The sequence below is a fragment of the Sphaerulina musiva genome (genome assembly GCF_000320565.1).
Source record: "Sphaerulina musiva SO2202 unplaced genomic scaffold SEPMUscaffold_12, whole genome shotgun sequence".
In the NCBI taxonomy this organism is placed as follows: Eukaryota; Fungi; Ascomycota; class Dothideomycetes; order Mycosphaerellales; family Mycosphaerellaceae; genus Sphaerulina; species Sphaerulina musiva.
The window spans coordinates 530969-556059 of NW_016017394.1; the positions used below are offsets into that span (position 1 = coordinate 530969).

Consider the following 25091-nt stretch of genomic DNA (forward strand, 5'->3'; position numbering starts at 1 on the left):
ACTGTGTAGGTACTGGTAGTATTCAAAAGACAGTTTTATTATTCAGCATACCCCTCTCCTTTATTTACCTCCTTGACCAAATCCGCCATATCCTCATCCCCAGCAGCCAGCCTGCTCCTCGAACGATGCAATGTGATACATGCAGCCACTTCACGTCCCCAAGTTTCCGTTTTCAAGAAGGTGAGGGGTAGGAGGTAAAGCGTTTCTGTAGATAGAAAGGCGCAAAGGCGGTAAATGTATAGTAATCACAGAATAAACGATAATGTCTACCATTGGTGAGACTCCTTCGTGGGATGGCTATTTTCTTCTTCTTTCTTAGGCGGCTTCTTGGTAGGCTTCTTGGTACCTGACCTAGGCTTCTTGGTGGGCTTCTTGGTGGGCTTCTTCCTAGGCAGGCATCTCCTCATCCTTTTTTTCCACCCAAGTGAGGTGGGTTTGATATCTTCGTTATTATGTTCGCGATGTGTGATTTGAAAGAGAGAGAGAGAGAGAGAGCACCCACCCCTTTGATAAGATCTAATATTTACTTTACTTCCCCAAAAGCCCCAATCTCTCAAACCGCCTCACAACAGGCGCCTCTTTCCTCTTCGCAGTCAACGCTTCAAACAACACTCCTTCTCCACCCCAGGGCCGATGCATTTCCGGTCCCATTCCATCCTGTCCCGGTTGATGATGATGATGTTCATCACCACCGGCACCACCAGAAGATGATATCTGCTGCGCCTCATCGCCAAAAACCTCCACCAAACACGCCCGAGCCATCTCCTCAACCTCCACAAACCCCTTTTCCACCGCAAGAGCACGTTCTCTCATACTTCTCCTCATCAGACCTTCAACTAATTTACCAACTTCTTCACCCGACAAATTCAATCTTTCAATCAGGCGTTCAATAGAATTCACCAGATATTCTTCTTCATACACCGTCCCCTTTTTCCCTCGAGCCCGTTTCCGTTCTTCTTTTTTCCGATTTTTGCTCGTTTTTCTCGTCGCGTCCGTCGCGACGCTGCCGAGGAGATTGCTCTTGTTGGTATAGCGCGTCATGAACGTTCCGGCGCTGGTGCTGGCGTCGGTGGGCGCGAGAGAAATGTCGTCGGGAATGTCGGGGTGGGTTTCGCCGGCGTCGAGAAAGGATAGGGGATCTTGGAGTTTTTTGAGACGGAGTTCGCGGAGCCGAGGGATTTGATGGTGTAGTTGGGTGGACATTTCGGCGAGGAGTTCGGTCGTGGTTGCGGAGGCTTCGATTATGCCTGGGTCCAGGACGGATTTGAGGAGGGAGGGTTGGTGGTGTTTGGCGATGAGGCGGATTGCTTCGGAAAAAGTGTAGGCTTTGCAGAGGAGTCGAATGCACTCGGGGAGGTCTTGGAGGTACTCCAGATGGATGGTGGCAGCGGAGGTATAATCCTTGGACTCTTCGCAGCCTTCTGCGAGGTCACGCGCTGTGGCGAAGACTTTTTCTTCCGACATATCGGCAGTGCAGGACAGACACTCGCGCCAGAGAGCTCCCACGCTGCGGTACGCCTCGAAGGCGGACATGGAGTCTCCGATGTATTCGTATGCGATGCCAGCTTCTTTGTATCTGTTGCGAGAGATGAGATAGTCGGCATAAATGCGCATCAATTCTGTGAGTTTGGCGTTGTCGTATCGATACAGCTCGATGGCTTGGCTGTACAAGTCATGCTTTGTAGCATACGTCTTGACCTCATCAAAAGCCTCGAGAGCGTGCAAATGTCCGAGTGCTTTTGAGAATCGCTTGAGATCGTTATCAATTGCAAAGCGTTGGCGCAGTGGTTCCTGATCCTGTAGCGATTGTAGATATGGCAGATATTCTCGAGGATCTTTCTGCGACTGTTGTGCAACAAGGAGGGTGACATCGAGGTCGTATGTCCCGAGCGCCGTATCGTACAGCCTGTTCGCGTCGGCGAGGAAGCATATGTGATCCACAGCCTGTTCAAGCTGCTCTTGCTTGCCTTGTTTACGGAGCGAAGAGACCAGTGCGAGACCAGCAGGATTGTCTGGAGGGTTCTTGCAGACGTGCGCTGTAATGATGGATTGAAGATAAGTCGACTCCTGGCTGCCCAGAACTTTCAAGAACGCATCGCAGATCTTGTTGACTTTGGATGTTGCGTGTGCGCTGGCATGCTCAGCCATCCCATTCACACCAGAAGCAGAGTCTTGCGCCTTGAGGGTTTCTCTGTAAATCGTCTGACTCACGTCTTCTTCGGAGAGTGAGCTTAAGAACAGGTCGATATACTCCACCTTCTTCACCTGCTTGACGAACAGATCGACGTCGCCCAGGAACTGTTGGGGTGCATAATCGTGCAAGATGTTCATATCCACTCTTTGTGTTCGACAGATTAGAAACGCTTTCTTGTACTGCCGATCCCCAATTTCGTGTCGTATGCCAGCAAGAACTAACGCTCTTGGATAGGTGGTCTCCAAGTTTCCTCTCGGCATTTGTAGTACTAGAGAGTACGCGCTTGGCATGATGGTGACAAGCTTAGCTCCCCGTTCGATATTTCTGCATCTTTCGTCCTTCTCCGGCTCATCAAGCGGAATCTCCAGGTCTCCGTTTGTGTGCAGGTGAACAAATTTCAGAAGGTGATTGCTCGTTGTGTATACCAGATGCGTGTGCGTTATCGAGAAAGAAGTGCAGCTGCCGATCTTTGACTTCTGCCGGCCGCTTTGAATGTGAAGCATACCGCTAGGCGTGAGTCCGAAGAGTAAATTGCCATCATCGCCTTGCCAAACCTCAACTTGTGGGCAAGCGGTTGGCAGTGTTCCGACCAACTCCTTCGTCTTGAGATCATGGATTGCGCCTTTGCTATCCTCGAACAGTATACGATCATGGTTGGTAGGTCTAAACAGAGATGCCACATCTGTTTCGATACGCATATCAGAAGTGCCAAAATCAGATATCGTGCTAATCCTTGTGCCTTGATCATTTGGCGTCGAGCTTAAAATCACGATCCCGTCGTCGTCGTTGAAGCACAGCTGTCGTCCGGCAGTACCAGGCGGCGTGTCCAGATGCAGAGTCTCCAGAATTACCGCCTTCTTGGCTGGCTTGATCCCATAGTTGCACCTCAAGACCGAGATTCTGTCAGAGTGCAAGACCGCTATTCTCATTCCAGTAGTGTCAACAGCCACGTCGATAGCGTTGTCCGGCAGCTCGACCTCGTCAAACGCCATAGGTGGAGGAACATTTGCTGTTCGAAGGGGCGTGATTTTGAGATTTCTCCCATCAATGACCGCCACGACTCCGTGGTCAAAAGGCGGCTTGACACTTCCCCGTGAAACTTCAAAGGAGTAGCTCAAAAGTCTCATGCCTTCTTCGGAGTGGCACGCCAGTTGTAAGGGCTTCTCCGAATGCCAGTTGGTCACCACACTCTTCTTTCCAAGCCCATTTCGCAAAACCTCTTGCTTGAGATAGTAGTGATAGTTGCCCATTGTCCATAGCTGAACACGATCTTTCATGCTGACGGCCAGAACACTTGAATCAGAGTTCCAATCCAGATCGATCTCACTGCCAATAGTCTTGCATTCTTCCGGAGTCAGGCGAAGAGGGAATTCGCCATGGCGCAATCCATTGCGTTCGAAGAAGACCACCTCGATTCTGCCTTCCTGGTCCTCTCTTCTTTGAATCCCTGCGATGAGTTGGCCACTAGGCTTCCACGCCAAAGCACCTTCAAGCCCATCGACCGGTTCAGAAACAGAGTCTAGCACTCCCTCTCTCGAATAGACTCTGATCACTCTCCTCTTCCGCACGCCTTCTCCGGTCTGTGCCTCAAGCACGCTATTGACAGCCACGAACTCCCCGTCACCCCTCCAACTGATCGACACTTTCATCCCCTTGAGATCGTCAAATTCCGAAAGAGTACCCTCATCAACTTTGTCCGGAACAGTCGGATCCTTCAAACCCTTCGCTCGAGCCCCAGGGCCCAGGAACTGCGTCGCCTTCTTGCCCCACCCAACATCAACATGACTGCTTACTTGCAGGTCCTCCGGTCTCAAATCAATAGAAGCAGTACCCTCGAACTCTCGCGTCATGAAAAGTAATGTATCAACTTTCGTAGCGATGATGAGGAGTTCTTCATCTGGCGACCATTTCGCTGCTGAAATTCCAGCATCCACTGAGCCCACTATCTCAATCGAGCCTTCTTCAGATACGACGATAATATCACCACCTTCGAGGACCAAGGATATGGAGCCCGAGTCGGGGTGGCAGTGGAGAGCTAGAATTCTGTCGAATGGTAAATCTGGATTTGGAGGTGGTGCGTCCCATGAGGCGACGAGAATGCCATCTTCGGGCGCAAAAGCGCTGTTGGCAAAGCGTTTGAGCGCTATTGAGGGGTCTGATTCCGTAGGCCCGAAAGCGCAGATTATGTTGCTACCATCCCAGGCTGTGGCTGTCAGAGGCGAGGTTGATGAGTCTGAGTCCGAGCCTGGGGAAAGGAATTTCAAAGTTCTGTGCGAGATGTTGCGAAGGTTCCGCATTGTGACTTGTACTCTGGTGGGGAGAGACTGAAAGAGAAGGGCACTATCCAAGTCACATGAACCATAAGCATGGCGTGCGAATAGTTACAAGTACTAGGTATTTGCACAAAGATGGCGGCGATATAAAAGTTGAAGAGAGTCTGAGGCAGAGGTAGAACAGCGGGAATGCCCGGCCAATCACATCAGTCGAATCAGTCAAGTATTGAAAGAGGTCATAGGTATATTTCAGTTCATCGATGATTGACATATGAAATGGCGTGAGAAGTATCTGTACAATGCCATGGTTTCTATGTCGGTCTTCTGAAGCCACACGTCGATGATTGACCATCCTCCGCAGCCCATATCCTCCGTCCCATCCTAGTCCGTCTATTGGTTCTTGTATGTTTGCCAGACTGTGTCCTTCGTCAGCGCCGGTTCTCGCCCTTCTCGCAGAAGAGGCCCCCAACTGCTTGCTGCACTTACCAGCAACGCCGAATGGTAGTCCAAATCCAGTCGCTATCGACTATGTTAGCACTCCGTTCTCCCATACCCATCCTCTTACAACGCGCATAGGCTCACCCATGAAAGCCCAGTATCGGAAAGCAAAGAATCTGGTCAACGGGTTGAAGGGAATGTTGCTTCGTGGACCCTCTGGGTAGTGGTATGGCGAAGCGAACTGAGGGCGTGTGGTTGAGAAGTTGCGGCGAAGAGCGGCTGTTGGGGCGCGGCGCGCGACGATGCGAGATTGAGACAGCATCTTGAGATGTTGTTAGCGGGCTCGGGATATATCTGCGGGGATCGTACTATGGTTGAGTTGCTGGTGGCGATCGTGGTGATGTTAGGAAGTCTTGTGGTCAATGTCCTGGAGAGTGGTATCGGAGGTGTGCTTCGATGATCGGAAGCCTCTCGGGAAGAACCGCAGAGCCGCATGCCGATTATAGGCCCCTTCCGGCGTATGTGCGTCACAACGGCAGATCGAAGCTTGACCGATCTGGATCCCTGCTCATGCCCTGTCTGCTATAACTACCTACCTTACATGTATATCAACACCACCGACGCCGCCCCCAATTCGCTTCGAGGACATGAGCTCGCCGCAATGGCAGACTCAAGTCGTTCCGGCGCGACTCTCCTTCCTCGCCATCTATAATCCCTCGCTGGGTCTAACAGATGAAACATTCAAGGAACAAGCCGTCTTCTACTACTCTCGCAAGGCCCACGAAGCACGACTCGCTGTACGGAAAAAGGCTCGCAGTGACGCCGGCGATGGCGGCGCTCTACGCGAAGAAGAGAACGAGAAGCTGAGGCAGATTGGGTTGGCACAGGGAATGATAGATTTCGCGCGGTAGGTCGACGCGTCCCTCGCTCGATAAAGCTGGAGTGACTGAGGACAAGCTAGGAGTTTTTCCGATGGCCAAGCTGTCGACTCCATAGACACTGAAAAGTCGCGTATTGTCCTGCATGAGCTCGAACCGGGATGGTGGATACTCGCGGTAGGTCAGTCCCACCTTATGCACGAGACACGCAGCTCATGGGTTTAGTCCATTGACCTCACGCGACTGCCCGGACTACCGCAACCCAAGTCGGATCCTATGGCGAAAGGAGTAGACAAGACTGAGCCGAAAGAGGCAATCGAGTACTCTGCTCGCGAGGTCAGTCCACCGGCACTACTGATTCAGCAGCTCATTCAGGCCCATCACATCTTCTCTCTTCATCATGGTTCTTCACTCACGGAGTTGTTTGTGCGCTTGCACAGAGTCAAATTCTGCGGCATATTGGACAGATTCTGGGCCAGATTCTCTCGCACCTGGGATGTCCTGCTTCATGGCAGTCCTGCCACTGACATCTTTAGCGGCGTCAAGCTCTCCAGCGGAGGCGAGCTCGGTATGGGTGTAGGTGAAGAAGAATGGGGCAGTGGGGAGCGAGACGTGCTCGAAGATCTGGTTCGGCGAACCGAAGGACTGGTGGATATAGTCGCAGCTCGTTTCGGCGAACCGGCGCCTTCAAAGGAGACCGCTACTACGAGCGATGCAGAAGCTTTGCCCTGGGTAGGAGGCGGCAACTATCCAATGGCATCAGACGGTATCATCTTTGGTGGCACGGGAGCCATCACGACCCCATCTCTGCGGAACGTGTCGTTGTGGATGCGGCAGATTTACACTTATGGCGAATATGCCTATGGTGTCCGAGATAATCCATTGCGTGAGCGCAGACGTCGGAAGAGACGACAGGTAAATGTGCCCGCAGGTCCCGAATTCGTAGACAGATCAGACCCTCGGCCAAAAGTCCCAGCTGTTCCTGATAGTACGGCAGCGAAGGACTTCGGCACACCTCCTGTGACTCCTAACCCCCCAGCTACAAATGAAGGGATAGAAAACCCATTTGATGAAGACGATGCCTCTCATGCGACTGGACTTCCTGGGATCCCGCCTCCTATCGTTAGTGCAGCCGAAACCTCTCTCAATCAAGCTACTCGAAAGGCTCAGATACGACCTGATGGTACAGAGACGTCCACGAATGATGACTCAGGCACGACACTGGGAGTGCCTGATCAGTACATGAAGTACCTCACCTTTGGCATAAGCACATTGGTCAAGTCTGGCCAACAGAAGCGGCCGGAGGGCCCACGGAGAACATCAACATCGAGCTCGAAGACGGTCACCGAACAGCGACACGCAGCAGCCAGACTACCGAAGCAAGATGACATCAGGGAAGCCGAAGAAGACGACATGGCACAAACGGAGCCCATGCCCGTAGGACACACTCTACAAACCAGAATTGCTATGCAGAAACGCCTCGAACAACAGGGACATTTCATTGTCGGCCTCCAGGGTGATCTGGACAGTGTGCCAGATGACGAGACTGCTCCTGTCGATGATACAGATGCTGAAGAATCTGGTGGTCTCCGGAATATACTGCGTACAGTACATGTGCAGCGGACACCTCAACAAAGCGAGGAAGTAGATGAAGAAGAGTATGATCCACTGCAACGAAAAATGTCAACGTCTTCACAAGCCACCGATTCCGAGGGCTCTGATGGCCCGAGGCGCCATCGCGTGCTGGTCTACGCCCATCGTCCGTTCATGTACTGCTTTCTCTTCGAACATCGCACACCGTCCCTGGCAGTGGCGAGATTCTACAAGGATTTGCATCGCAACCTGCTGCCCATACATAAACCTTTGCTCTCCTCGACCAGCTACTCAAAGGTTGCACAACGCATCGACGATGCGCAAGCTGCATCTTCAGAGACTGCTAGTATCACAAGTGGCCAATCGAGCAATAGCAAATCTCCGCAGCAGTCGCCCATATATGATCTACTCTATGACCCGGCGCTGCTCACTGTGCATACCAGCATACCCAACATTGCCGAGCCGGGCACGCCTCTTGCTGAAGGCATCTTGTCCAGGAAAGAGGCTGGAACGCAGGCGTGGACGAGAATCGACGCACTGAATGTGCATAGCCAGATTCTTAACACACTTTCCAGCGTCAAGCGCAGTCCTTGCGAGTACGAGCGTACTAGCAAGACGAGTCGTGGCTGGTGGGTTGTCTGGATGAGGCTGCCTCCCTCATCACCACAGCGTGAAGGAGCCGGGTTGGAATCCGCATCTTCACTCCCTTGTATTGATGAAGAGCAGCAACAGCAACAGCAACGACATCAGAAGGCCGCTGATGATGCTGAAAGCGTCCCCTCGTCGGACGATCAGCCACGTGCTTTCATTGCCCCTTCACTGACCAAGGAAGACTCTGATGACACGGTTCTCCCCCCTTCGACCAGACATGCGTCCATCTTTACGCAGAAACCACAGGTCTCGATGGATCGCATCGCTTTCTTGGTCCGTAAAGCTTCTGACAGTTCGACTACCTCCGGACAGGCCAAATCGTCTTCGACGAGTAGTCGCGCTGCGAGTAGTATGTGGAGTGCGCTTACTCTTCGTCCGACATCGACTTCTGACGCGAACACGGGCGGCGTGGGAGCCGGCTGGGGTCCTTCTGCCCTTGCTGGAGGGATTGGTTTCGATCCTCGGAAGTATGTGGAAGGTTTACTCAGTCTGAATAGGTAGTAAAGTACCTAGCAAGCGTCGTGCACGGACTCTCGCTATCGTTACCACTCAGGTAGGTATCCATCGATCATGCAACAGCATACCAGTACGCAGCTAGCACCGGAGCCAGACAAGTCATAGCAGCACCGAATTTAGTCGTTTTACTACTGTTCCAGCACGCCGACTTGACATCTTCGTAGAAATTGACGTATGCGTTGTCGCTCCGTGGTTTCTTTGCCTTTTTGGGAATGGGGTCTTCTTGCGATACAGGTGCATAGTTTTGTCGCACAATGGCATTGCATTCCATTTCGGAGAGGACTTCAATGCGTTTTGTATCCGGGAAAATTCGTAGTGCAAAGGGTATATCGTCCGCGGAACCGGGGACGATGGAAGAGGCTTCGCTGTCCAACTATGTGGAGGGAGGGAGGGTTAGCAAATCTTAATCCGTACATGTGACTACTATATACCTAGGTAGGTACTTGTTCTGTGAGTCGTTATGAGATCTCCCTCTCTCGATAGATGTATACTTACGAAAGTCAAGCTCGCTTTCAATCGCATTTTCTTTTGCATATTACCCCATTCGTTTCGTAATCTCTGAGGGTCATGATCGAAAGGATCTCGGACACGATCTAACACCTCGATGGCCAATTCCATGAGATGTTTGATTTGAGCGGCCCAGTCGAGGATTACCACATCGGGGAGTGTCATGAGTTGACGGAGAAGAGCTTCGGCGGCGAGCCAGTAGCTGTTGGAAATTTCTTGAGATTCGAGTCCTTCGGCCCGTCGGAGGTGCGCGAGAAGGAGGAAGTAGACGTATCGTTGGGAGTCGGAGAGGGGAGAGGGAGAGCCTTGTTCGGCTGCTAGATCTTCTTTGGGAATGGACATGATATCGTCTCCGGTCGTGGAGATCGACTGCATGATTTGGCGGGCGTGGGGTGGGAAGTGTAAGCCGGTCAGACGGTGAAGTAATTCCGCGATGAGGCGGCGACGGGTATCACTGATATGCTGTTGTTGTTTCGTAGTGACATCTTTTGTTGCGAGTGGAGAACAAGCGGGACAGTAGCAGTTAAAGCCGTACTGGTTGCGTAGGAGGACCGAGCGTTCTTTTGCGGTGCACAGTTCGTGCATTTGACTGTTATAGCTGATGCATATCTCTTCTCCCGCGCAAATCTCTCTTTCGGCGATAATTTGTGCCACGTCTCCTAGACAGCATTCGTCGTGGTGGGAAGTGGCATTGGGAATGCAGCTGTGGTTGATTCTGCAGATGGTGGGATGCAGCCAAGTGGACGTGCCATCACCAAACGCATTCGACTTCATGATCTGTGTCAGGAGAGGCTCGTCGGCAGGTCGTGAGGATGCGGAGAGGGCGAGGACGGATTGGCGCTCGGATTCGAGGAGGACGGCAAAAGCGTCTTCGAGGTCGTGCTGCGTATATTCGTCGCCCGTCTTCGCTACCTCCATCAGACGGCTTTCTTGGACGATCACCGTTCCCGGTGAGATGTTCTGGGTTGCAAAGACGCCTTGCCCTTTGAACTCCGTCTCTCTGACCTCGTACATGATGGCGTTGTCGCTGGATTGGCCCATCTCGTGCCGCGTCCTTCAGCTTCTCGATGCGTGGGGTCAAGCTGGCAGACAGATTCGACCGATGCGCGGGATATAGATATCAGTATAACGATAGAAGGTCAAAAGCTGAGTGGGAAGCAACTTGTACAGAGAGACTAGGACTGAGTACCGAAGATCTAGAAGGGATGTCATATTTCTTTTGTGGAGTGCCTTGGTCCTCACCAAAACCTACCAGGTTACCAAAAGCAACCGAACCTTGCCAGCAGCAATTGCAAGTCGTCGACTGCCAGGTTTTTCTATGCTGGGCTGGTTGCACCATAGCATTTTCCTCTGGTACCACAGTACACATGAAAGCAGCAATGTTATCATCATTCTCACCACTCAAGAATCATGGATTTCCTCGGATGCAGGGGTCCGTAAACTAGCGCTCTTTACTAAGCAATGCCAAGACAACAACGACTGTGGTCCGACTTCACTTGCACCCATTTCCTCCCAGATCCATTGCTCGTAACGTCGCCAAATTTGCAGTATAGCGTGCGCAGCCTCGCCGACCTGCCTACTAATATTGCACCTATAAAGCAGTCAGACTCCAGACTGAGCTCCGCGTAAGAGAGGAATATGTAGTGTCTTACTATACAAGGACTGGACACTACCCTACATATCTCTCGTATCGGTAGCCTTACTCATACTCGGTCTCGTTGCACGCTATGTTATCGAATTGAGCATGAAAATCATATGCTTAAGCTTTGATAGATAGCTACAGTTTTCAATCGAAACCTTCGTACACAGTTTCCCTCCTGTCCATTTTGGTCTGCCGATATCGATTACAGTCGGCGCATCTAAAAGTCTACAGTGAATATCTGACTACTCCATCGTATGCAAGATGTCCTTTGGCCATTTCGCTCATCTCTACTGAGAGCTCCTTCACAACGGCACAGGCTTATGAGTATACAATGACACGCGGAAAAATTGAGCAGTTTCCAGAGCATATGTCGCTGTCTATGTAAGGTAGGTACATGTATCATTGCAATGGGCAGAACGTTCGATTGCAGTAGTCGAGCCAGCAAGAGCTCAACCCTGAGAGCGCAGCAGTCTTGACCAACAAACCTCGTAATGATTGCACTTACCTTGCTTTGCGGGATGGTTCTGCACCTTTATTTCCAACTTCCGTTTGGGAAGTTCGCAGGTGCTATCTGCTAGCACGTAGATGATAGCCCTGTCGGTTTGACCGCTTGTACGGCGAGTTGTGTGTATGCTGCTGTACTTCTGTTGTCTCCTTGATCGATGTAGGGTCTATAATGTTCTTTGAGCTTGCTTTGGGTAACGACTGCGAACTCGTCGTACTACTCCGACGTCTGGGTTGATTAGTTAGACATACTGTCTTCCACTTGATACAGCACGGGCTTCGATATTCAATTAGCGACTTCCTCTCATGCCTTGTTCTTACCTGTAGCTGAAGGACGACACTGCCGCAAACCATTTAAACAAGGCGCCAAGCTCTTCCTCGACGTCCTTGGCTAAGGAGGTATATGTATCCTTCCATCTGCTCTGCTTCAGTTCCCGGATGGCTCATCTGCTCCTCTTTGCTCCGTATCACAAAGTCTCTTCACATTCACTCACACATCGCTCCACTGCAGCTGTCCTGCTCGTATACCACAGTGGTGCCGCGCTCCATTACGTGGAATTTATGACTTCAACCACCAAGATCAGCGAAGCTCCGGCTTGCCTCCTGGCTTCAGAGGTATGTTTGGCAGACAGATCAAGAGAACCTCAGTTTCCTGATGCTCACAGATCCCGCACTTGGTTCTCATCACCAGCCAGAAGTCAACGGCTCCACTTCCAGCATAAGACGCTGTGTAAAGTTCGATCGGTCCTTCGAAGGTAGGTGCAAAAGCGATGATTAAATGGCATGGTTCACAGACCTGTTTTTGAGTACCCTTGGGTACGATAATAAGGAAGCCTTTTATGATGGTGCAGTGTTACCCCCTACCAGTCCCCCGTGGCTGACGTGGTACTACGGACCTCTGCGTTCTTCGATAGGGCACGACACATTACGATTGTCTCAATCGAAAGCCGTCCAAGGCCAGAAAGCCGCTGTCCTTCAGTCCCGTGTGCGCACGACAGTCGAGACCACGCCAGTCCTTCGAAGGTAGGTGCAAAAGCGATGATTAAACGGCATACAGTCTCACAGACCTGTTTTTGAGTACCCTTGGGTACAATGATATGGCAGCCTTTTATGATGGTGCAGTGTTACCCCCTACCAGTCCCCCGTGGCTGACGTGGTACAACGGACCTCTGCGTTCTTCGATAGGGCACGACACATCACGATAATCTCAATCGAAAGCCGTCCACGAATCCACGACCAGGGAAACTGCCGCCCGCCAGAGACCAGGCACGCACGTGGGTCGAGACCACGCCAGTCCTTCGAAGGTAGGTGCAAAAGCGATGATTAAATGGCATACGGTTTCACAGACCTGCTTTTGAGTACCCTTAGGTACAATGATATGGCCGCCTTTTATGATGGTGCAGTGTTACCCCCTATCAGTCCCCCGTGGCTGACGTGGTACAACGGACCTCTGCGTTCAACAGGTGCACGACACATCACGGCCTCTCCGGCCGCAATCCACGACCAGGGAGACTGCCGCCCGCCAGAGACCAGGCACGCACGTGGGTCGAGACCACGCCAGTCCTTCGAAGGTAGGTGCAAAAGCGATGATTAAATGGCATAGTCCACAGACCTGTTTTTGAGTACCCTTAGGTACAATGATATAACGGCCTTTTATGATGGTGCAGTGTTACCCCCTATCAGTCCCCCGTGGCTGACGTGGTACTACGGACCTCTGCGTTCAACAGGTGCACGACACATCACGGCCTCCCCGGCCGCAAGCCATGCACCAGGAACACAAGCGAGCAACACAGCCGGACAACACAAAGCCGTCCGGAATGCTGCAGTTGCTGTGGCATCTGAACTTCTCAAGAGTCTTGGCGGCAAGATCCCTGGATTCTTCCATCAGGATCGGCATCTGATTTTTGACGATGCAGACTTTTCCGGATCCTCTTCCGCGGCACAAACTCGAGACGACACATCACGACCTTCCCGGTCGACAGCCGTTCGTTATGGACCGATGGCGTTCGAAGGCGCATGCGCACAACCAGACACGGGGCGGTTGCGTCGCACGCGCCGTCGAGTTCGGAGACGCTCAAAGACGGGTGTCTTTGGCGAAGTTGGAGGTTGAGACTTGATGGACCTTCCGGCTGGTGAGGAAGAGGAGAGAGGCATATATACCTGGGTCAGGTAGGTACGAGTAGAAGGTGCGGGAATGCGGGTTCTGCGGGAAGGTTAGAAGTGCCTCGTACCGTGGTTGGGACAACAGATGGTCGAATACATGATGGGCGGCCTGTGCGGAAATGCTCAGTACCACGGACTACTCTTATCATAGCGTCGAGTGACCAGCAAGAGTCGGTTCTGTCTGTCGCCTGTGAGAATGCGCGCCCACTCATCGGGCTTGCTTTGGGAATGACTTGTCACAGGATGTCTGTCTGGTAAGGAGCTCTCTTTGCGGTGACGGCCAAGATCATATGTCCGGGTGCAAAGTTCAATAGAGATGCCTGGAATCCCAAAAAGACTCCCAATTCAGTGCTACAAAGCGGGAATCTTGGTACATAATACATTATTATGCATACATGTATATTACTCCGTCTGGGTGCCGTTGGTTCCATGTCGAAATTCGAGGTGTTGCTGACTAAGATGCCGAGATCTGCCCGGGTTCACATAAAGTTGGCGCTAAAGTGCGGGTGAAATTAGCTCCCGCAGCTCTCGTGCTACATGCGCCCGAACTTCTTGACGCGACAAACCTCACTTCAGTCTTCTCCCTCTTCACGACATCACCATTCCTCACCACACTTTGGCCCGCGCGTCAAACACAATTGGTCGGAAAGATGTCGGCACCACCGCCAAGTAAGGGTCGCTTGACTCTGTACGAAGATCTACTCAGTGAAGACATCCTCGCCCAGATGCAGGCCAGAGATGCAGCGAAGCAAGCTGCTGCCAATGCGAAGAAAGCAAAAGACGGTAGAGTGCCAGTGGCGTTTCTTGTTCTTCTCATATGTCAGATTTACTTACATACCTTGTTAAGCATCACTTATGTTCAAGCCCTCCAACATTGGAGGAAACAAAAAGCCACAGGCGAAGACGACAAGAAAGCCTGGCTTTTCAGCCATGCACAAGTTCTCGTCCAGCACTTCCAACGCACCAGCGGGACCGTCAGAACCCTCCTCAGATGCCCCCAATGCGCAGTCCCAGCCAATTCCGAAGCAGCAGCGCAGCTACGATGACTGGATAGGTAACGATGACGAGATGGACTTCATTTACGATCAGCGCAACCAGAAGCGTGAGGTGGCCAAGTCGAAGAAGAGAAGCAAGAAAAACAAGATGGAAGAGAAGATCATAACGTACGAGGACATATACGATCCGACAACCCCGGTACCACTTTCTGGATTGAACCGCTCTGAGGTCAAGTATGATAGTTTCGCAGCTATGCAGCTTGATATCCAGAAGGCCAGAAATACCGAATTGAGCAAGAAGGGCTTGGGCATGGATCCGCCTCCGGGAGAAGATCCTTCGACTCAGCGTATGACTCACTCCTCCATCACAGCAAAATTGAAACTGACATATGGTAACAGGTCCTATAACAGGCAATAAGTACAAATCTCGTAACGTGGGCATCGCACCGCCAGCATCCTTGACCTCCCATCACGCACCCGCAGCAGATTCCTTGTCACCGAGCCGCGCCCTCGACAATGTGTCCGACTCTGCTGGGCCTCAGGCCTCTTATGCGCCGCCCCCACCCGCAGCCGACATCGACATGAATGAGACAGCAGACCAGGCGTACGCTCGACGTATGGCAATGAGTGGCCAGAAAAGTGAACCCACGTCGATGCGAACTGCGCATGACATACCGCCGCCACGTCCAGCTCCACCGACATTTGTGCCTGCCTCTGTTGTCCCATCAAATCTTACGCCAGCTTCTGTCACTCCTGTTGCTGCGACATCGGGCTTGTCAGCAGCAGACGCCGAGAAGAAGGCCAAAGTAGCTGCACAGATTGCCGCACTCAAAGCGAGAATAGGTCAACAACGTGCTTCGTTGCTGTCATCCTCACCAGCCCAGCCAACTTCAACCTTGGTCCCGTCACCTGCCGCAGCACCTTCGCCGTCACCGCCACCGGCTCACTCAATGCCAGTCCCAGTGCCGCGTCGTGCATTATTGGAGGACTTCCCGCCTGCTATGAGCAGCGGTCCAACCTTCAACCCAAATCACCCAAGACATGCGGCTCTGGTGAAGAAGTATGGCTCTTCTGCCCCACCGCCGGTCTCAGGAACCACTACCATCAGTGCTGCACCCGTGTGCAACCCAGAGTATCTTGCCAGGCAGCAGAAGGATACTACACAGCCTGGTCCACAAGAACAGCAAGCACCCGCCGAGCAACGTACTGCCCGTCCAGGGCAGGAAAGCTTTGCTGAACGTCACATGAAGAAGCTTGGCTGGGAGAAGGGCCAGGGCCTAGGTGCGAGCGGTGAAGGTATTACCACTGCGCTGAAGATGCAGGCGCAGAAGCGAAAAAGGAAGCCCGATGCGCAAGGTGGCGGCTACGTCGCGCCCGCTAACATGGGCAAGATTGTCGGCGGTAAGAAAGCCAAACCTAACCCTGGTGAAGGGGTTACAAGTGGAGGAGAGCTTGACGGCATGTCTGAGGTTGTCAAGCTGTCGGGTATGCTCGAGAATTTGGACGTCGAGCACGAAATTGCGGAGAACAACCTGTTGCAGGAGATTGGTGATGACATGGGACAAGAGTACGGACAGGTGGAGAGATTGTACATCTGGCAGAAGAAGGACGGAGGAAACGGCGAGGTGTTCGTAAAGTTCACCTCGCCGCTCTCTGCCGTACGATGCATGAAGGTAAGTCGTCGGAGCTCCAGATGGTAAAATTTCACACTAATACATGGCTTTAGGGGATGGGCGGAACCTTGTTCGCAGGGAACGAGGTGAAGGCCGAGTACTGGGATGCGGCCCTCTTTGAGGAGGGCAAATACTCTTTGCCATAGGTGAGTTTCTTCCCTCCCCCTTTTGATCGTGATACGGCAGGCCCGTGAATATGTCTTGCAAGATAGTAGTAAGAGTGGCGAGTCTTTCCAATCCATATAGAATACACCACGACGATGGGCTTGAAGGGAGGCAAATGCGGAATGAACCTGGCAGAGGGAGAGGTATCGATATATAGATATGGGGTTCTTTGGCTGGCAAGATATCTTGCTCCAGCAGCATGCATTAAGCCCATCGAGTGGAGAGGGGGGACGAGGTTCGTGAGCAGGACCATGGATATCAAGAGGCCACCCGGTTGCAACTCCTCCATCGCAATTCCAAGAACCATGGCGACTATCCTGAGGATGGTGCACCGGCATACCGAGCTGAGATATGGAAACAACATGCTCTGCTCCAGGACAGAAAGATCCAGGAGAGGCAAATGCGAGGTCGAGATGGTGTGGCCGGGGCTGGGGCCGGGAAGGCGGCAGCTATTTGTGCACCATTGTGCTTCTGTGCGAGCTGTGGATGCTGTGGCAGCACGGTAGTGGATTGCCTGCTGGCGAAAGGAGGCTCAGCAACGGGGACTCCAGACTAACAATTGACAGAATGGCAAGGTGAAAGTGCCCTTCGTCATTGGGGAGTGCTGCAGCCTGGTGAGGCACGAGCACAGGTACGAGGAGGATGGGGAGCATCTGGGATTGGCGCCGATGCGCGATCCCATGCTGGACAGCTCTTGCTTCGACGAAGAGGAAGAGGATGAGGAAGAGGAAGAGATGCAGACCGCGCCGACATGGGAAACCCTGTTGTCGCCGGTCCTCCCCTCGATCGCAGGGAAGGAGGCGATACTACGCATCCTGGCCGAGCTCCGAAGGTTCGGACTGCTGCCGTAAGGCAGTGTAATGAGACAATATGACGATGAACAAACACACTCTCTTACCTTCTCATTCGCGTGCGTTGTCCACGCCGACGGCGTTGAAGCCGCTCGAATGTGAGCCCCAGGGGATGAATACGCAAGCCCGATATCGGTATTGTTTATTGCTAAAGTCCAGGTACTGTTGCACTGGAACAGCCGAACAGCGCATGGAGTACTTTACGCGAGTATGCCAGGCGTATCGGCATAGCGCAATGAAGTGGCGCTCAACGAGTCTCGCACCGTGGCAGGAGCTGGACGACAGCATCGGCAAAGTCCTGCTGCAGAGAATTGCCCGCGATATCGTGGATGCGCAACCAGGAAGCCGTTCACGACTTCCTCTCCAATCCTTCGCACAAGTTGTTGTTTCAGTTCGACATAAAGCACGCATATTGGTCGGTCCCTATCCACCCGGATGACAGGTAGTTCCGCTGCCAATGCTGCTACTATGCTCCTGAGGGTTCGAACAGCTTCTTGAAACTACCTCCTAGGTAACGACAGCGGCGCTGTTGCGAGAACCCTCCAAGAGGGCACGTGACCGACCCACCCGGTCACGTGCGGGGACCATGTATATCAGCTTCTACCCCCATTTAGTTCACAGAATCATCTACTTTGTGAACCTCATAACAGGAGGCGGCGTGGAAACTGCGCCCCCATGAGAACCTGCACGACCTCGGTATCGAAGGCTGTACCAACGCGGGGTTCCTTCGTGTTGATAGGTTATACACACACTCTCATCTTCTCCCTCGCGTGCGTTGTCTATGCTGACGGCGTTGAAATCGCTTGGAAGTGGGCCACAGGGCATCAATACGAAAGCAGTCCGGTACTGTCATCGATTATTGCTACAGTAAGGTACTACCGGTAGGTCATAGACATACTCTCACCTTCTCCCTTTCGTGCGTTGTCTATGCTAAGGGCGTTGAAACCACTCAAAAGCGAGCTGTATAGCATAAATACGAAAGCAGCCGGATACTTGTTACGAAAGCAATACGTGGACAGCACGTGACTCGCCCGGCGGAAGGGACATGTATATTAGCTTCCATCTTGAGTTAGTCAAAGAATCATCATCTTGTCTACACCTTAACAGATTGGTAGCACGGAAAAAAACGTCCGACTCACCTCACCAGCCTATTACATAGGCACCAGCTCACAGAGCACCAGTCTTCGGACGAATTCAAGAAGCCCGCCACCCACCCCACCGCTTTTCAAGACCTGACTTATTGTTTACTGCTGAAGTACCTGGTACTGTTGATAAGTTACCTATAGTTTCGATCGCGAGGCAGCCGCGTCCGCTTTAACCCTTTCCTTCAACACTCTTCGCAAAATCTTTCCAGAAGCAGACTTGGGAATTTCATCCACAAAGCGAATACCTCCCCTCAGTCTCTTATGATTAGCGACTTTTCCCGCAGTCCAATCAATAATCTCCTGCGCATCCTTTCGAGCATCATCACCCTTCGGCACTCCCGTCTTGACATCACCAGCTTCCTTGCCCAACTTCGCATGAACAATATATGCTCGAGGAACTTCCGTATGTTGCTCTGGATCTTCCACTCCAATGACAGCAACATCATTCACCAAAGGATGATCCATTAATTTCCCTTCCAACTCTGCAGGAGCCACTTGAAATCCTTTGTACTTGATCAACTCTTTCACGCGATCTGTAATATAAAAATTATGTGCTGAGTCTTGAAATCCCACATCTCCCGTCTTGAACCATCGATGTCCATCAATTACCTCCACAGCCTCTCTCGTCGCCGCCTCATTTTTCCAATATCCTTGAAAAATATTCGGCCCGGCTAACCACAGTTCTCCAACTTCTCCCGGTCCCAATTCTTTGTTACCCTCGGCACTGACATATCGCGCGAGCATATTCGGGAACATTTTGCCTACAGATCCCATGGAAGTATTCCATTCTTTCCACGGTTGAGTATGCGTCATCGGACTCGTTTCGGAAAGGCCATAGGCTTGATTAATTCGAATACCAAATTTCTTGTACACGGCTTCCACTAATTCTTTCGTCAAAGGTGCGGCTCCCGATGTCATCATTTTGATGCTGCGCAAATTGTACTGGGAGACGATTTTGTCGCGTGCGAGGCGCACGATGATGGGTGGCGCGACGTAGATGAAGGTGATTTTGTGGGTTTGAATTGTGGTCAAGAAGAGTTGGAGATCGAAGGCTGGCATGACGATGAGTTCGATGCCGCGGTGGAGCGGTTGGTGTACGAGGCCTGTGAGGCCGTAGATGTGGAAGAAGGGGAGCACTCCGAGGATTTTGTCTTGGCTGCTTTGGTAGGATGGGCCGATGGAATTTTGGATTTGGGTCAGGTTGGATACGATGTTGCTGTGGGAGAGCATTACGCCTTTGGGTAGGCCTGGTGGGATTTTTGCAGGAGTCGGGTATTAGCATACCTATATATTGGAAAAGAAGGGAGGGGAGGGGGGGCTTTCTGTCTGTCGAGCTGCTTTGAATTATTTGACTTACCTGTAGTTCCGCTCGAATACACCAAAAACGCCAAATCTTTCCGCGGATCCTTCGCTTTCCGCCGTCGATATCGCTGCGCACCAGAAGTCTTCCTGATACTCGTCCAATGTTTAAACCGATACGTCTGATCCTTTTCCTCTCCCAGAAGAATAATTCGATCTTGCGCAATTCCCGCCACTTGAGCGGCTTCGGTCGCTGCAGCAAGAAACGCTTTGGTGGTAACTATCGCCTTGCTTTCCGAATTCTTCAATTGAAAGCCCAGTTCATCTGCGGAATATCCGGGATTGGCAGGCGATACGATCCCTCCGGCGAAGAAGACGCCGAAGATGATGGGTCCGATGTCAATGTCGTTGGGAGCGTAGATGTTGAGGACTTCACCACGTTGCCAGTCCCAGAGATTGCAAAGACCTTCTCCGAATTGGGTCGCGGCGGATTTTACCTCTGCGTAGGTGTATTTTCTTGCGGGGTTGGTGGCTGAACGGTAGATGACTGGAGGAGAATGGAATATATCAGTATTGGGAATGGCTTTTCTGTTGTTACAATACGTACCTTTGTCATCTGCAAAGTCGCGATCTTTTCGATCAAACATCAGTCCCCATATGTCGACGTCTGGTATCGTAACATCGGGAAAAGACGACTTTGTTGGCATTGTGGCGTGTTGGTGGTCAAGGTGGCGAATGTTGTGCAACTGATCGGACTGCCTCGTCTACAATTAATGTACGACTGTTTGTGTATTTGGATGGTGGAAGAGGCGACATGATGGCTATACTGTCTCGGGTTCTCGCTAGCTCTCATTTGCTTACGGTGCCTCTAGTCATGCAAAACCAAGAACTACTTCATGGCCCTCGGATGAAAGGACGAGGGGGTGTTCGCGTCTCATCATTCACGTGACGTGAGAGAGTTACACGAGCAAGGCACGAATTCAGGCAACAAGGCAATCTCTACCACCAGGCACAAACATCTTTGTCGTGCTTCGTTTTATATCTGCCATATCAAAATGTTTCTGCTTATCATAATGCTGCCTTAGTCGTGTACTAGGTACTGGCTCCTCATCAGCGTAAAGTCGTCAATTGCATATCTTGCAAAGGCAACCGTTCGTGATCTTCGCCAGTCTCGACGTTGGCGATTAGGCCCCTTTGTGCTTCTTCGTCGCCTTGCGCACCACTCTCTTCTGGATGCTCTTTGCTCTCGAAAGTACTCTTCTGATACGCCACCACAATCGCCGACCCAAGGATCAGGCTCGAGCCTATGATGGATAATTTGCCAGGGGTGTGCCCAAATACGACTTTCTCGAAGCCAAGGGCGAAAAGGAGTTGGGTATAGCTCATATTTGTCACGCGCGAGGACTTTTCATACGACAGAGCAGTTGCCAGTAAGAATTGCTGAATAGTATGGTCATCAGTACAGTCTTCCGATGATGCCTCTTGGGACTTTTCTTCTTTTATTTTTACGTACCATGATGAAACCGGACGTTCCAAGGAATATCAGGAGTCCCCAATCTTTCAAATTTGTGGGCAGCAAGAAACCAATCGAAGGGAAAGCGAATTGCATGACCAGACTCACGAACGTGCACCACGCCGCGAAATAGTTGACTGTGAGAAGAGCGTGCGCTCTCTTGCCAATCCAGCGTATAGTGGTGAAGGCACCTACGCCCCCACAAACACCCAGCAATGCCACAGCGACACCCTCTAGACGTTGCGCAGGAGTGATACTGCCATAATCACTGGCATCAGACGGATTTGGACCAGCATTTGCTCCAGGAGATTCTGGCGCCGACATGTGCGCAGAAGGACCGAAGGCATGGAGAAGAGATGTAGGACGAGCGATGAACAGCACACCTATCAACGACACGAAAGTCCCAATCATCTCAGCCCTGGTAAATGGTTCTTTGAGCAATTTCGAGCACACCCAGCAAGTTAAGCCGGGTCCAAGAAAAGTGATCACTGTCGCGTCGGCCAGTGGCAAATAAATCAGGCTGTAATACATGCCAAAGACCCCGAAGAAGCCGCAAAACCCTCGAGCGACCAACAGTGAGCGAACTTCTGGTGCGCCAAAGGGGAAATGGGGTGTCTTTTGCCAGTACATATACGCAGAAGCCAAGACAAATGTGATTCCCATGCGTACGAACAGGATCTGGAAAGGGTGAAAGCCCTTGCCGCTGTTGCCCTCGATCTCCAGAATGCGCGTGGAAACGTTCATCAGCACGCCAAAGAATTGAGCCAATAGCATGAGGAAGAGGCCTTTATTGCGAACCCAGGAACTATGAAGTCTTGCTCGCAGACCTTGCGGCTTTGTGAGGGCTATGTCGAGCTGGCTCACTCTGCTCGACCTTCTGCTAGGCCGGATTTGCTCGAGTTCATCGACGGAAAGGAGGGATAGCACATCTGGGGAAAAAGATCGTGGAGGTCCTGATATCGGTGCCGAAAGGAAGCCAGTGCGCTCATAGACAGATGTCGATTGGCCATCGTGTTTGGACGTGATCTCTACGCCAGTGGGCGCGTCTTCTCGAACGTCTACAGATATGTGGCCGACCTTATCATCCTCATCTCTGCTGATCGGTAAGCTGCTCATGACATTTGAGACCAGCAAATTCGGGAGAAATTGAAAGTAATGTGCTTGTAACGAGAAGAGACAAGAAGGTATAATTACACGACAGAGTGTCCGTCTGTGAGCGAGAGCGCTGAAGTATTGTGAAAAAAGAGGTAAGAAAAGATGTCTATAGACCTCAGAGGAGGGAGTCCAGGTCGAGACAGGTTCTGAGAGGTGCGTGCCATTTGGGCGAGCCGCTTGCTCATCCTCACCGACCCACATAGGAAGTACCTCCCGCTAAGAAAGTGGTACACTGACGACTGGTGCCCGCCATCGGCGGTGGTGTCGTGCGCGGAGGGGCAATTGTTGGCGTGGGGTGCATACATGTTGCGACTATTGGCGGCCGAACTGCTTCAAATGTGTCTGCAGATCTGCTTACCACGGTCCGAGTGCTAGGAGCACATATATGTCGCGGGGTTTCCACGCGATGTTGATCCTCCAGAACGTAAGGATTCAGGAAGATGAACAAAGCAAATGAAGACAATCTGAGTTTTCGGGGACGGGAGCTTCGGCATCCCGCTCCAACCCGTGCCGAGGCACGCCGGCAACACGTTCTCAGCAATACCACCTAGTATACCTAGCATGTGCAGATGTGCTGCAAACTAGGAGGTACCAGTAAATAGGTAATATTACATGTACAACAATATAGGCGGTATCACAACCAAGAAGCAGCACAGAGACATCAACCGCATCAGCCATGATACCGCCAGGAGAGTCCTTCCTGGAAAAGTACCGAGCTGTGATCACAAAGCCAGACTTCGAGAAGGCTAGTCCCGAAGACAGAATCAAGTCGATGCTCGCGATCAAAGCGCCTCACGATCAACGTCTCTTCAGCCAATTTGGAGAAGAAGATGTCAAACTCATCTCATTCACCAAGCTCAGCGATTCCACCTGCTCAGCAGTCTTCAAGTTCAAAGTCGAAAAATTCTACTGCAATCTCTCTGGCAATCTTCACGGCGGAGCGCAAGCATTATTCTACGACATGTTGACCAGTTTTGCAATGCAAGGCATTGGTGCGAGCGGCTTCTGGATCAACGGGGGAGTCAGCAGGACTCTTGATGTCACTTATTTGCGACCGGCTCCAGAGGGCACCGAAGTGCTTTGTGAAGTGGAAGTCATGTCGACTGGGAAGACACTCTCTTTTCACAGAGGTATCATGAGGAGGGCGGATACCGGCGCCATCATCAGTGTGGGTAAACACGATAAGGCGGCTGTTATGATCAAGCCTGGGTACGACAAGCCCTCGAAACTCTAGGAGCGCTTCTGAGCAGACTGTGTGCAAGGATATATTTCCCGCGGACCTTTTAATCTTGCTGGAACGAACCGGTTCAAGCCATTTATATGGGATTGTGGGCGTACCGATTGCAAGCGCAGAGAATTGCTTGCATCTGTGGTTATAGACAGCACAGATCTTGGGCAGCTATTGCCCCAATGGACTTATTAGAGATAAAGTGAGCTCGCATGAGCATCAGAAACGTCGTCCCAAGTCCCGCCTTCACGATCACATTCTTCCGCCATTCGCAGCCTCAGGTGTACAATCTTCGAACGCAGGGCTGTTCACGATAGATGTGCTCTTTTGTAATGACGTGCGCGCCTTAGTCTTGGTGTGCACTCGTTTCTAACGAGATGCACGCGTTTCTAATGAGATGCACTCGTTTCTAATGAGATGCACTCGTTTCTAACGAGATGCACTCGTTTCTAACGAGATGCACTCGTTTCTAACGAGATGCACTCGTTCCAGATGAGATGCACTCGTTCCAAATGAGATGCACTCGTTCCAAATGACCTGCACTCGTTTCCAACGAGATGCACTCGTTCCAAATGACCTGCACTCGTTTCTCCTAGATTGACCTGCACTCGTTTCTAACGAGATGCACTCGTTTCTAATAACCTGCACTCGTAGCGTCTCCAGATAACTATTTTCGCGCTCGCAGCAGCTCAGAACGAGATCGCGTCACCACAGAGCGCGCGCGCACAGGAACGCTCCCTACCGCGTGCGGCGCTGACTCGCACTCGTTCTGAGGTTCCACGCACTCCTGACTAAGCATTCAAAACGCATCCCAAGACGGAACGAGTGCATAGTTTAAATTACGAGTGCAGGTTATGTTTTTTCTTCTTCCTTTGTATCTACTTCTATCGAGCTATCTAAAAACTATTATTTACTCTATACTTACTAACTCTGTATTATAGTTCTCTACTATTTACTATCTCGACAATAGTAAATACTAGATACTATTACTATACCGTTACAATACCGTTATAATATACTGTTACTATACTGTTACTATACTGTTACTATACTATTACTATACTATTATAGACTTTTTGTACCCTAGTACTAGTTCTAGTATATATATTTATATATTTTGTTTACTTATATTCTAGGAGTTTGTACTAGACGATCTAAATACATATCTCTATATACTCTTTATATTAACTAGAAAGTACTCTTATATACTACTACTATCTTAGACTTATATATATATTATTACTAAGATCTAGTAATTAATAGAGCAATATCTGATTACTTAATATTTAGAAACTATTGTTCTACTGTTTTAATACCGTTTTACTAATATTAGTATTTCCCTTTAAGAAGTAAGACCTACTTAATAAGGTAACTATTATTATAACAGTTTCCTAACGGTATTGTACTACTAACTAACTAAGTAGTAATATATCTAGGTATACTATTAGTATATTAGAAGTATAAGCAAAGTACTTTCTATCTAGAAGACTAGAAGCTATAGAAATAGTAAATTATAGTGTTACTATTACCTAAACGGTTCCGAAACGTTAGACTTTGACTTAGATCGCTATATCTATTAGTAGAAAGCTATATAGTAGAGAGCCCTAGGCATCTAGTCTATATTTTGAATATATTTCCTACTAAACTGTTAACGTTACTATAACAATAGTATAACGGTTAAAGGAAACTTAATTAACAATATTTGTTC

The 25091-nt window shown here is 50.9% G+C and overlaps 10 protein-coding genes across 10 annotated transcripts; 4 read left to right on the plus strand and 6 right to left on the minus strand.

The window, feature by feature from the left end:
• Positions 1-732: 732 nt before the first annotated feature.
• On the minus strand, positions 733-4491 carry SEPMUDRAFT_15526 (IkappaB kinase complex, IKAP component; the record flags this gene model as incomplete). Its single annotated transcript, XM_016907607.1, has 1 exon — positions 733-4491. A coding segment is annotated over one exon (3759 nt), but the record flags the coding sequence as incomplete, so codon positions are not given.
• Positions 4492-4669: 178 nt separating this feature from the next.
• Positions 4670-5320, minus strand: SEPMUDRAFT_94031 (uncharacterized protein). Its single transcript, XM_016910628.1, has 4 exons — positions 5275-5320; positions 5050-5227; positions 4954-4986; positions 4670-4883 (listed from the first exon to the last, which is right to left on the minus strand). The coding sequence occupies exons 2-4, from the start codon at positions 5225-5227 to the stop codon at positions 4858-4860; spliced, it is 237 nt and encodes a 78-aa protein (XP_016756525.1). The 5' UTR covers positions 5275-5320; the 3' UTR covers positions 4670-4857.
• A 202-nt stretch (positions 5321-5522) lies between these two features.
• SEPMUDRAFT_152083 (uncharacterized protein) lies at positions 5523-10138 on the plus strand. The gene is made up of 4 exons (XM_016907231.1): positions 5523-5812; positions 5867-5960; positions 6009-8916; positions 9039-10138. The coding sequence occupies exons 1-3, from the start codon at positions 5553-5555 to the stop codon at positions 8526-8528; spliced, it is 2874 nt and encodes a 957-aa protein (XP_016756526.1). The 5' UTR covers positions 5523-5552; the 3' UTR covers positions 8529-8916; positions 9039-10138.
• SEPMUDRAFT_121191 (SET domain-containing protein) lies at positions 8596-10091 on the minus strand (the record flags this gene model as incomplete). Its single annotated transcript, XM_016901666.1, has 2 exons — positions 8596-8916; positions 9039-10091. 2 exons carry the CDS (start codon positions 10089-10091, stop codon positions 8596-8598), a joined length of 1374 nt encoding a protein of 457 aa, XP_016756527.1.
• Positions 10139-11974: 1836 nt separating the features above from the next.
• SEPMUDRAFT_121192 (uncharacterized protein) lies at positions 11975-13306 on the plus strand (the record flags this gene model as incomplete). The annotated part of the gene is made up of 5 exons (XM_016901667.1): positions 11975-12219; positions 12262-12283; positions 12382-12500; positions 12565-12767; positions 12924-13306. 5 exons carry the CDS (start codon positions 11975-11977, stop codon positions 13304-13306), a joined length of 972 nt encoding a protein of 323 aa, XP_016756528.1.
• Positions 13307-13957: 651 nt separating this feature from the next.
• On the plus strand, positions 13958-17078 carry SEPMUDRAFT_152084 (uncharacterized protein). Its single transcript, XM_016907232.1, has 5 exons — positions 13958-14142; positions 14207-14701; positions 14754-16027; positions 16081-16173; positions 16759-17078. The coding sequence occupies exons 1-4, from the start codon at positions 14010-14012 to the stop codon at positions 16171-16173; spliced, it is 1995 nt and encodes a 664-aa protein (XP_016756529.1). The 5' UTR covers positions 13958-14009; the 3' UTR covers positions 16759-17078.
• Positions 17079-17088: 10 nt separating this feature from the next.
• On the minus strand, positions 17089-17648 carry SEPMUDRAFT_152086 (uncharacterized protein). Its single transcript, XM_016907233.1, has one exon. It carries the CDS (start codon positions 17452-17454, stop codon positions 17095-17097), a length of 360 nt encoding a protein of 119 aa, XP_016756530.1. The 5' UTR covers positions 17455-17648; the 3' UTR covers positions 17089-17094.
• Positions 17649-18292: 644 nt separating this feature from the next.
• On the minus strand, positions 18293-20267 carry SEPMUDRAFT_166860 (acetyl-CoA synthetase-like protein). The gene is made up of 3 exons (XM_016908266.1): positions 20095-20267; positions 19546-20034; positions 18293-19435 (listed from the first exon to the last, which is right to left on the minus strand). The coding sequence occupies exons 1-3, from the start codon at positions 20192-20194 to the stop codon at positions 18324-18326; spliced, it is 1701 nt and encodes a 566-aa protein (XP_016756531.1). The 5' UTR covers positions 20195-20267; the 3' UTR covers positions 18293-18323.
• A 330-nt stretch (positions 20268-20597) lies between these two features.
• On the minus strand, positions 20598-21663 carry SEPMUDRAFT_54262 (uncharacterized protein; the record flags this gene model as incomplete). Its single annotated transcript, XM_016909291.1, has 2 exons — positions 20598-20927; positions 21001-21663. The coding sequence occupies 2 exons, from the start codon at positions 21661-21663 to the stop codon at positions 20598-20600; spliced, it is 993 nt and encodes a 330-aa protein (XP_016756532.1).
• A 1140-nt stretch (positions 21664-22803) lies between these two features.
• SEPMUDRAFT_152088 (uncharacterized protein) lies at positions 22804-23527 on the plus strand. The gene has a single exon (XM_016907234.1). It carries the CDS (start codon positions 22832-22834, stop codon positions 23387-23389), a length of 558 nt encoding a protein of 185 aa, XP_016756533.1. The 5' UTR covers positions 22804-22831; the 3' UTR covers positions 23390-23527.
• Positions 23528-25091: the final 1564 nt, after the last annotated feature.